Genomic DNA, 12,179 nt, shown 5'->3' with positions numbered 1-12,179 from the left:
GGTATTTCTCTGCCTACAGTTAACCGTGTGCATGCATGTGCTTACAAGCATGTGTGCGAACATCTTGGATGCCACCAAAACCTAATTTTATTACTTAATTCAAAACTGACATGAGCTGACATACACAGCGGGGGTAAGTAAGAGGACTAGGATGTGTGTGTGTGTGTGTGTGTGTGTGTGTGTGTGTGTGTGTGTGTGTGTGTGTTCGTCTGTGTCTGTCTGTGAATGTGTGACAGCAACTCCCCCTGTGGTGTGACCTAATTTAAAGTGGGGAGATGAACACAGCTCCACAGTAAGAAGCAGCCCCTGACAGGAAAAGAGAGAGAGACACACACACACACACACACACACACACACACACACACACATACACTGCACACGCACACAAGGCAAAAATGAAAAAGAGTGAGCCAGACAGAGGAAGTTACCTTTACAGAGTGAGCGGAAAACCCAGCTGGGCCTCTTTAAGGTGCAAAAATCAAAACAGAAAGTAACAGACCTCGCTGCTTCTCACTCTGTATATCTGTTTGTGTTTAAATGTGTGTATGGTTTTGTGACTCACTGGGTTGAGAAGCACAGTGAGAAATAGCTCTCCTCCATGGATGCTTTTGTCCAGTTCTTTAGGTCCACCAGGGTATTCCTTATAGTAGATGGTGTGAGTAAACAAGCCACACGTCTGGCGGGGCAGCACCTACAAATACACAGAAAAGGAGGAGTTTTGAATAGCTTTCATTTCATTTCTGCAAAATGAACAAATAGTTTATGAGAACAGTCAACCAAGAAAAGTACGATCAGTAGGAAGTCATTTATATGGCAAAAAGTAATAAAGCAAGGAAACGCAGTCTGTCTGTGTGTCTTTTGCATATTGAGAGAACAGTTCATTCTCTCTACTTTACTCTTGGCGGGTTTTCTTGATGTGCCGTGTTGAATTTAGAGCAAACCTGACATGTGACACAATCAATATTAAGAAACTTTGAAAAAGCAAGCGAACAGCGTTTTGTGCAGCAGTTGGTGCAGGGCATCAGGGCTCTGTGGACTGAGTCGAGCATGTCGTCCACAGCAGGCTTTTATACAGGCGGAGATTTTGCTGTGTTATGCTAGTAGCGGCTGTTGTAGCCTTGAGCCTTAACTCCACACACACACACACATTTTCATTTTCAAGCTTGTAGTAGAAGAGCTCACATTTATCAGGTTTGACTTAGGTCCCCCTGGAGCCACAAATGGCTTTCTACTATTTTTTTCACATATACAGTCCCCAAGATCTGTAAACACACTTTAATGTTCCCCTTTAAGTGGCATATGAAACTACTGTGATACAATGATTTGAGATTAAACAGCCAGCTCTGTTTGAGGTCTTTGAGAGTGCTCACTCACCTATTTCAAGGCCAAAGTACAAACTAGGTACCAACATGACTTAAAATAGCACAAATAATTCAGCTAGCAGCATAAAATATGACAGATGTAAGGGTGAAATGTACAGCTATAGAGCCAAGGTTGTCCACACGAGAAATATGGGAGCAGACAGCAGAGCATGTCAGGGATATTTCGATGTGTTGTGTCATCCAACATATGGCAATGCTACCTGTTAAGAAGCACTGGTGCTAATTCCACAGATGGTTCAAGTCACATCACAACTCTTGCAGTGTAAGAGACACTTTTTTCACAGCTGGCATTTTGACTTGTGATGAAATAAAAAGCACAGGTGTAATTAATAACATAAAAGATGACTCTGCTCCATTGAGTTGCAGGACTCTGGTATTGTGCATGCTGGTTCACAGTTACAGCTTACTGGGATACTTAAATAAAATAGAACCATCATTAAATGTTACCAGCTCCACCTGTGCCTTTCCTGTAATGACAAGTCAACATGTCTGCTGTGAAAAAGATCTATGAGAGTCAAATTAGGGTTGTCCAAGGACACACCATTTACTGCTGTGCATGGAGCTACGAGTGCCAAGGAGTGGTCCAGCTGAGATTACTTCCCTACAGTAGTAGAGACCCTTCATTTTCATGCAGGTGTATGAAATGCACGGGTGAAGTTAAGTCTTCCCGGGGCACCGTTCATGTGGTATTTTGGGGACTCGTTGTTGTGGAAGGAGAAGATAATGGATTACTTTTAATCCCTTGTCGAGCAGGTGCCCCGTGCATCCTTGATCACGAAACCCAGCCACGCCGTGCGTGAGTTACATGCCTTGATTGATGAAAGCAGCGTCCCACATGTCAACTTCTCAGATTCTCACATAATCTAAGAATGTTGTGGTTGGACAAGGTTTTAAGAGTGACAACACCAATTGATTTCACAGCAATGCCATGTTGAAATTACAGGTTTTTGGCTTCATATTTTAATATCTGAATCATCAAGTCTTTACAGCTTACCCCAACTGTAATACTTACATTTTTCCAAGATGAGACAAAGTATCCACTGAGAGTTAGTGAGTAAAAAAGTATTTTGGCTGATTTAAAATATATACATTTAAATGAATCTATGCTACAATAAAGCAAAATAATGTTCCCAACACAAGCATACAAGACTAAAAGAGTGCAGGATCAAGTGTTTAACAGCGGATTAATTCATCTCCTTTTCATTAGGTCATTAAATGAAGAGAAGAGAAGAAGGTCTTTATTGTGAACTCCTTGTGGAGCACTTCTGTGTGAAATAGAGAGTAAAGGCTGGAAGCGCAGATATTGGTTTATCTATAAAACACTGCAGTCGTTCACACTTACACACACATGAAAGAGACAGAGAGAGAGAGAGAGAGAGAGAGAGAGAGAGAGAGAGAGAGAGAGAGAGAGAGAGAGAGAGAAGCCATCAGAGCCACAGACACTCAGCACTATTTCACCAAACCAATTATCCACAGAGCTATAGCTCAAACTGATATAGTATATTTTAAAAAGAAATACGTATACACACACACACACACACACACACACACACACACACACACATACACACAGCACAATCCCATATTTCAGTCTGATTTGTTCGGATACTGTGGGTCCACTGGGTGGCTCTCAATCTGCTGACAGAGACACACAAACACCAATTTTACAGCCTTAATACAACTTCCTGTCCTCCTCGGAGCAAACAAAGATGGAGCAAGGGGCAGAGGGGAAGGTTGTGAGTGATGTGCCAGAGTAACTTTATGAGGTTAGGTCCGGAGTCTAGATGAATTATCAGAATCTAAAAGCTAACCAGCCAATTTATGGCAAAATTATTTCACGTTTAAATTCTGCATGCATGTGCATATATGCACACACACAAACCATCACAAAAAAAAAAGTTCTGCAGCCATGAGCTACCTGTCAAATTCATCATCTTTTTCCAAGCCTCCCTTTGCTATTTAGTCAGTGCAGCATACAATGTCTTGAAGCAAGAGATGGGGCTCTTAGACCTGCTCTTAAAATATGTTTTACATTTTAATTTAATTTTAATTTAATTTTAATTGTATTCTTTAACATTTTTTATTCACTCTGTGTAGATAATTTATTGACCCTAGGGTCACATTGTGTTTTTTATGCTTTTAAATGTCTGCTCTGTTAAGCACTTTGTGATAGTACTGTCTGTGAAAAGCGCTATATAAATAAAATTCATTCATTCATTCATTCATTCACTCTTCACTATTTCCTACACTGCTTACCTTGCTCCACATTCTAAATATATCCAACAATTGCTATTAATTCATTCAAGTTTTTTCAGAGCACTTTTCGGTCATGTTGGCGTAAAAGTTGAGTTTCGAAGAAAATTAATTCCGGTCTCAAGGTCCATTTAGTAGCTGTTCTGGAACTTTCGATCATATCCCATGAGCTTCATCTGCTCCTGATGAGGATGAAGATTGTTTTTGTAATGTGGAAAAGTCTTCAAAGCAAACATATGGAGAATTAAAAACGAGAACATACAAACTTCCTGCGCAACTCTGTTGCATTGTTTCGAGGGACACTGTTGGAGGTGGGAGTGAATTTGATGCAGACACCTCTGAGACCACCAGTGTTGGCTACTTCTAATTCATAGAGCCGAGGTCCAGCTGTGCTTTCTGGAGGTCATTTTATCATAACACTTTCCTCAGAGAATAATTGACGTCTGACTGGACTGAACAGAGTTACATGTGGTCTCTTTGCCAAATATCTATAGCTTGCCCCAGAGCAGGGCAAAGTTGAGAGACCAGGAAAGCTCAGCTGATGGAAGCTCACTTTATATGTGATCACCGGTGTTCAACAATGGAGATATCTGATTTGGTGTCCTTATTCTGCTACCAATGTGATTTTGGTGCATTGGCAACATTTCCAATTTATTCCAGCCAATAAAAACTATTATCCGACGTTTTATTTGAAAGACAAAAAGAACAAAAGTGTCAAAAACAATGTTCGGAGAACAGCTGCATCCCTCATTGGGGTTGACTGTAAGCTTGAGAGAATTTAATTGTATTTCAACCTACTTCCTCTTCAGCTTTTCTTCAAAAAAACTTTTCTTGTATACAACTAAAAGGAGATTTTCTTTTTTCTGGCAGTTTGCTTGTCCTGTTTTCTGTGCGATGTATCATGTTGAATATGTAGTTTTGTTCGATGGCTTATTATCTAATTCAGTGATTCACTGATGCGTCTCAATACCTTACTATTGGTAATGTATAATAACACATTACAGTCTGTCAAAGTGTCAGCTTGCTATTGTATTGAAAGGATGTAGGATTAAGTGGCTGTCTTTTACGACTCTGTGACAAGATGTCAAGAAATAAAAGCAGACGTCTAGGACTGATTAGGAAATTGAAATAGCTGTCGGTTCAAATTGTCTGCTCAAGACCCAAATACAGCAGAACAACATGGACTGGTAATTATGGTGTCAGATGTGATTGGGTCTTTTGTCAATAAGGGAGCAGTTATGCACACTGACAAAGAGCCTGACTGACAAGTGAATGAAGAGGAGGGGAGACAGAGAGAGGGACGAGGACAATTTGCTTAGGTGGAATGGGCGACGGCAGTTTTATTCTATTGCTCAAACAGTGACTGATAAATGATTTATTTATTCCTAGATATACACCCTGCACATACACAAATATAGAAATGCACACAGAGTTACACACGCACACAAAAAAGCCAACATCTTTAGCCACCTTGTGACGCCAATAAAATTGAATCAACACAGAAATGTGGTGAGACGTGGTCAAAGAATACATATCACACAAACAAACACAGACACACACCAGGGTTACACACCACGCAAAGCATCATTGATTTTCCGTTTAAGACCGCAAAAAACAATCAGCACACAATTTGCTATTCAGCAAACACTTACTTGAACAAAGAGACAGTAGATAAAAAACTGTTTTTCAAAGTAAGATAAGATAGAATCTAAAGAGACAATGATTCTGCTCTTAAGCTTTGATTTAGAGACCCATGGTTTTGATTTCATTTATTTGATTTAAGAAAGTCGTTTTCCGGCAAGCAAGGGCACAACATACCACACTTTGAGTGTTGGTATGATTGATGACCTCTGTATGACCAAATGTGTTGTGTTAAGAGTCGCGCATATAGGATTTCTTTAAATATTGTGATATTCATCGTGTTTATCTGACTAACCAACCTGACTCACCTTTTTCTGTCAGATAACACACACATCTAAGATTTGTCTGCCAGGCCAACATATGTTAGAAAATGTGTCTAGACACCGCACCAGCACTGACTTGTATCAAAGGATACCCACGAAAACCAGCTGTGGAAACACTAGCTAAACTATTACTATCTCTAGCCCTTCAGAAGAAAAAACAAGATGGGAAAAATCAAAACAACTAAATAGTAAAAAAACATATTCAATAATAATAGAGGTGTTTGCTGTAGAATGTATTTTAAAATGAAAGCTTTAGCCATTCAGCTAAACAAAAAAAAATAGATCTTCAACAATGAATGCCCAGTTTTGAAGGTGTAAATCTATTTTTCTGCTTGTGCAGAAGCACGTCAACTGATCAAAGTGCAGTTATGGATGTGCTTGCGGCGATTCTTTGTCTTTTTACAGACATGTGATTAGCAGTGTTGTCTCCTCACCATGATGCTGTCGTGGATGAAGCCCTTGCGGTAGCGCGCTGGTTTAAGGTGGGGGTACTCTTCAGTGCTGGTCACCTGAATGTTCCACACATGCCTCCAAGCCTTGTACAGCTGCAGGTGAACCGGGTAGACACCCGAGTGGTGAGGGGCCACGGCATAGCCCATGTCCACTGGGATGCTGTGCTCCTGGAAATGGAGAACATGCATACGCAGAGTCAGACAGGTATGTGAGGGTTATATACATAAACAGAAGTTATAGCGCATTTACAACTCTGACAAAGGACATGGTGGGACATAAACACACAGAGCCCAGCAGGCTGACCTTGTAGAAGAAGCGCATGGTTTGTGTTGTGTTTGTTACGACGCTGGCCTTCAGGTTGAAAATAGTTTGTGTGAGCATGTGTATGTGTGGGAGAGTGAGGGTGGACGGTTGCTTGGTGCATCTTGCAGACGGATGGTGTTGTCCTTCACTCTGACACACACCTACACACACTGCCAAAGCTAAGCATCAGCGGTCAGGGGATGAGGGAGTGGAGTGTGTGTGTGTGTGTGTGTACACAATAGAGGTGAGGGATCACACTTTATGATCATATTCACCTTCAACAACATGAATCAGCCCCCCCCCCTCACTGTACTGTATGCATGACATGGCGCTCCAGCACCAGCAGGGTCATACAAATCATTTCAACTCACTCACACACACATACTAACGTAGCAAAACAAAACAAGGCAGAGTAGGGCAACAAAAGCGCTCGACCTTTATGGACGTCGGATGAAACCGGGCTCAGGTGTGCCCATCGAAAATAAGTGCATCACTTCCCAGGAAAATGACATTCATTTGTTCTTCTGTAGAAAATGAGTTCATGATGGTTATTGCTTTTGCTGACAGAAAAACAACAATTTTCCGAACCCAGCCTCTTAGAAATATGTTCATGAGCAAATATGTTCTGCAGGAAGTGTCATTCTACCCTGATTATGTTTTTAATCAACATAACAAAGACACAATGTATATTGTACTCTGCAAAACTGTCACTATTGTAATGTGCTATATTATTGGCTTGTAGAAACAAAAACACATTTTAAAGCTACACCTGTAATACACAGAACATATAATCTGGTTCACAGTGTCTATGCCTTGTGGTATAGGAATGTCGCCGGGGACAGAAAAAAAAAAATAACAAATGAATGGAAACAAGGCATTCATTATTTTGGTTTCCTGTAAATAATGTAGTGTATGTAACGAAAAGTGTATTCTTTGTGTTAGAACAGTTACAGCGCTTTGACCTGCAAACATCATTTCTGCAATCTGCTGTGACAAAACACAACAATTACTTCCAAAGACGTCCTTGAAGAAAATGCAATCATGGGAAGCGAGCATGATTAAAAGGACACACAAGAAGAACAATGCAACAACGAAATAAACAGCTGCAATAAATGTGTGTACGTGCATGTGTGCGTGCGCGTGTGCATGTGTGCGTGCATCCATCTCACCAGAGCAAACTCCTTGTTGAGGACCATCTGCTCCAGCAGTGAGGACTCGTTGTGGAAGAGGTGAGGCTGCATGTGGCTCCACATGTGGGGGAACCACCAGAACTCATCCACATACTTCAATTGTAAATCATCTCCTTCGTCCTCCTCCACCGTGCCTGCACACACAAACACACACACAAACACACACACACAATGACAAAAGGACAATAATAAAATGTATGAATGCATGTTTCATTGAAAATAGTTGCGATATACAAATTGTCGCCGAGTTGTTTTAAGGTTGTGTTGCTAAATAAGGTGGCGGTCTGATACTATGGTGATAAAAAAAATCATGCCATGGCAATAATAGACGCTATAGCAATATGTTCCATTTGGCATCAGATTTGTTCAAATTATAATTATGTTCAGTCCCACCTCTATTTTTCGTTTCGTTACTCCTTTGTTCTCTTGCTGCAGATTTAGACACTTAACTAGAAAATCAATCAAATCTGTCCTTGGAAACAAAACAGAGCTTAGAATGCACAGCAGTGTGTCAGCACATCACATATATGATACGATATGAAACCTTTTAAAGATGAATAGGATAACATAGCACTTATACGCACTACAAGCCCTGGCAACCGTGTGGGATTGATTACTCCATCTGGACTGCAAGTTCATCCTTTATTCAGGACATTTTATTTGGTAGTTCATCTACTGATGACTTTAGGTGGAACAGACTTCATGGAGTTCATTGAAACTTTTCCTGTAAATATAAATATTAGATTTACTGAGAACACATCACTAAATTAAATTATTTCTGCCTTTGCTTTCGTCTTAACAAAACAATTATTTTACGCCAATACACAACCTTACTAATAAAGTCTTTCTTGTTTATCTAATATCAAGGTGTTAGTTTGCAGATGCATTCCTACAATGTAGTATACGTCTCTAGATGTACAACAGAAATCAACATAAAAAGCTGGTTCTCTGAAAAATGTTGTATATTTTATCAACATTTTGTACGGCATGGTATAACTTGTCATCGTTCAAATAAATGCGGCAATGATTTTCACTTTGTGTTCGAACAATCATAACTGCAACTTATAGAACCAGACTAACGCTGAGCATCTACATGATGTATCATGATGTAATTGATCATGTTGCATCATGTTAATTGATTGGAATGACCATTGTGTGTTCAGGTCATGGATTGTGCTTAGTGCCATCAAATAAAATAAATGAGTTTGAACCTTATACTTTATCAATAAACCAAACATGTTAAGCCCCACAATATCTGATCATGTCCTTTGAAAAAATATATATTTTACAGTAGTGTCAAAAGTCAAAAAAGTGAAATAAAAAAATGAAAACAGCTTTTTACATAAAACTACTGTGTGTGCTCTTCTTAGTTTGAGACATATGGATAGCTCTTAACAAAGGCAAACAATTGAACCACTCATTTTGACAAGTAAAATATAGAGCGTCCACATAAAAACCCACTCAAATGAATCGAGTAATCTATGAATCATTGACACAAAGCATCAGCCTATAAAAAACAGCTAAAGACATTTTAGAGTCATATTTATATTTGTTAAAACTAGTAAGCCTGGCCCTGGTGTGTATGTTTATATGGAAAGCATACAAACAGAACTCACCTGTGTGGTAGAACTTTCCTGAGAAGCCCAGGTTGAAGGTGAAGTTGGAGATTTGAGAACGCAGCTGTTTCTGAGTATCAAGGAGAGCCTGTAGACAGACAGAGATACACAGATAGAGAAATAGACAGATACATTAAATTGATATGAATGACAGAATCATATTTAACCCCACAGACTCCAGTATATCAGGTTCAGGTGGCAGTCACTAACATACAGTGTGTTTTTTTGTGTTCTGTTTTCGATGTGTACTTAGTGGTCCAGTGGCCGTGCCTGTCCTTAAAGTTACCCAAGTCTCTGGTTTCAATACTTGAATCAGGAATTTCTCCACTTATTTAATGACTTCATTAGTTTACTGGCCTTTAAACAAAGACTCTGTAATGAGTGTTAACTAAAGAGAGTTGCACACACACAGTCACACACACTGACAGTAATGCGAGTTAATGAAGGTCAGTGCATTAGTAGCCTCTGGAGGGTGGACGAATAACCCCCGCACACACTCCTCCCCTCACATCATTCTCTCCATCCATCCCTAACACTACCAAGTGGAATCATTCTCTCTTTCTCTCTCTCTCTTAATTTGAAGGGTTACACAAACGCAGGGCATACTGTAGTTTTCTTTAAACATTAGGCTTTTTATAACAACCAGAAAGATACATTTTCAACATTTACATTTATAATTTAATTAGATTTTAGTAAAATGATGCAGCTTCCAGCATTTAATATGCATTTCTTTGGGACTAATAGGCATAAGAAACGGTTTGCTGAGGTTCTCTGCACAACTCGGCTCCAATTACTTTGTGCATAGTTCTGCTGAATGCCACATTTTTGATATCGGGAATTTCTAAGTGGCGGCAGTGATACTTGTGGCCAACTCTATGATTAATTGATCAATTTCAGCTGTTCATTTATCTAATGACTTTAAGCATAGAGCTCATCAAGAGAGAGGAAGGTGGAAGCAACAAGTTATGACTGCAAGATGTTTCTGTATCCAGCTAAATGTCTGCGTAGCTTTATGCTTTTGCAAATTACCAAGAAAATATTTAGCTAATTAAGTACTGCTGCGTTAAACAGTTTATGTAGTACTTCCTGTCTATCACACACTGCATCAAGAAAATTAACTAGAGATGAGGAGGAGGCTGAAAGCAATCAACATTTGAAACATATAAGATTATGTGAAAATAAAATGAAGATATGAAACAATGATTTCACCAGAAAGCGTGATGACGTCTGCCTGTAATATGTTTAGCACCCTCAGCCTCAGACAAGGTAAAAAAGGGACGAAGAGGGAAGAGGAAAAACCAGACGATTTAAAAAGAATTACCTGCATATTTAAAGGCATGTGTGCTTGAAATTTGTAGCTGTCTAACAACTGTAGAATATTTAAATGTCAAGAGACATGGGTCTGAATTTTTAAAGACGAGGAATAGCGAACCAGCTTTGTGGATTCATGTTTAAAATCTCTATTGATATTCAATTATAATGCACAAAAAGGAAAACCCTTTTGATGTTAAAAGTGAGGTTTGTTACTGTTGGTGACAACAAAGATGAGTCTTAACTTCCTTTTTTTTTGGTTCATTTTTTTTTGGTACTTGACTTGTCGGTATAAGACATGTCTGGGTGAATAATGGTATTTGGATTTTTTCGATTGCTGAGAAACACAATTTCATTTCACATTCCCACACCCCCAAAGGCCAAGTAGTATGAAACGTTAATTAGTTTACAGTTTAGTTCATAGGACAAAATGCCCTGCTAACAGACAAACAATGGAAAGTAAATAAGCTCCCTTCCACGTAATTATGAAACATCAAACATTGTGTTTCACTGAAATATCAATCTTTTCACATTCAAACACATTTGGATTCCAATCTTTGCCTGATTGGTACTTAAGTATGAAGTCGTTTCTGATTGTTGTTGTTTATTACCAGTTCTTTATAGAAATGTAAGCTATGATGTAAAACATATATATACATATATATATATGTATATAAGCATAGAACGTATGAGAAACCCTTGATCTGTACTGTAGAGAACAATACTTTCAGTCAGGTGGGCTCCTGATGTGGTGCTTTTGCACAGATGTACAGTATAAGTGCATCGGTTCATAACCACAATGATAGTGTAAGGCTATTGCGTGCGCATGTGTCTGTGTTGTATGTTGACTAACGGATACAAATAGTGATTGTAATGATGACGTGTGAAGTCGTATACATGATGTGCTTGTCGTTCAAGTGGTTAAGTGTGAGAACACCACTGCAGCATGGACACTACTGTCGGTGTCCAGAAGCCACCGAGAGGCCAATTCAGTAAGTCAGCGAGGTGGGAGCGCAATTCAGGAAATGCAAAGGCATAATTACAGATGAAAAAGATGAGGCCATTCGAAATATCAACATTTTTCTTGGACATGTTATAAAACTATGAAGAAAAACTCAACTGCTAAAATGTCAATATATTGGTATGCATGTTTAACTGTGTTTAGTCCAATAAAAAGCTGTATGCGTGTGTGTGTGTGTGTGTGTGTGTGTGTGTGTGTGTGGGTGCGTGCGTGTTTGTGTATGTGTGTTTCATATAGAGAATAGTCATGTGATTAACAGGCCACCAGTATTTCTGCACTTCTTTTTTCCTGCTTGTCACAACTTCTCACACTCAGTGATAAGTGGTTTTCACACACAAATGCTCACAAATACCCCCCCCCCCCCCCCCTCCAACACACACACACAAATAAACACTAAGGCATGCCAGTGCACACAAACACAGCCTGTAAAGCTTATAACACACACTGCATTTGCGCTCTGACAGCCCAAACATGTTTTAGATGAAAGAATTGACAGTTCAAGGTGACGGCTCCAATCAATCCAGTGTTGCGCTGTGTGCTCTGTATACAAGATGTGTGTGTGTGTGCATGATTGTGTGTGTAAGCACTCATGTGTATGTCTCCTCTTTTGTAATGTTGGTCTCAGTAGGGGGTAGCTGACAGGTGTCCCGTCTTTTTAGGCATGCAATTTATCATCCCACTGGTGG

General features: G+C 39.5%; 1 protein-coding gene across 1 annotated transcript in view; it reads right to left on the bottom strand.

Moving 5' to 3' along the window:
* Positions 1-12,179, bottom strand: part of ndst3 (N-deacetylase/N-sulfotransferase (heparan glucosaminyl) 3) — a 41,556-nt gene that overhangs the window by 16,054 nt on the left and 13,323 nt on the right. The window contains exons 3-6 of the mRNA XM_079277810.1: positions 9,162-9,249; positions 7,525-7,679; positions 6,034-6,219; positions 563-691 (exon numbers count right to left, since the gene is read on the bottom strand). Coding sequence (XP_079133936.1) covers positions 563-691; positions 6,034-6,219; positions 7,525-7,679; positions 9,162-9,249 — 558 coding nt within the window. The remainder of the gene's footprint in view (positions 1-562; positions 692-6,033; positions 6,220-7,524; positions 7,680-9,161; positions 9,250-12,179) is intronic.

This window comes from Melanostigma gelatinosum, assembly GCF_949748355.1.
Source record: "Melanostigma gelatinosum genome assembly, chromosome: 11".
In the NCBI taxonomy this organism is placed as follows: Eukaryota; Metazoa; Chordata; class Actinopteri; order Perciformes; family Zoarcidae; genus Melanostigma; species Melanostigma gelatinosum.
The sequence above is the reverse complement of the archived record's forward strand: the minus strand, read 5'-3'. Positions and strand labels throughout refer to the sequence as shown.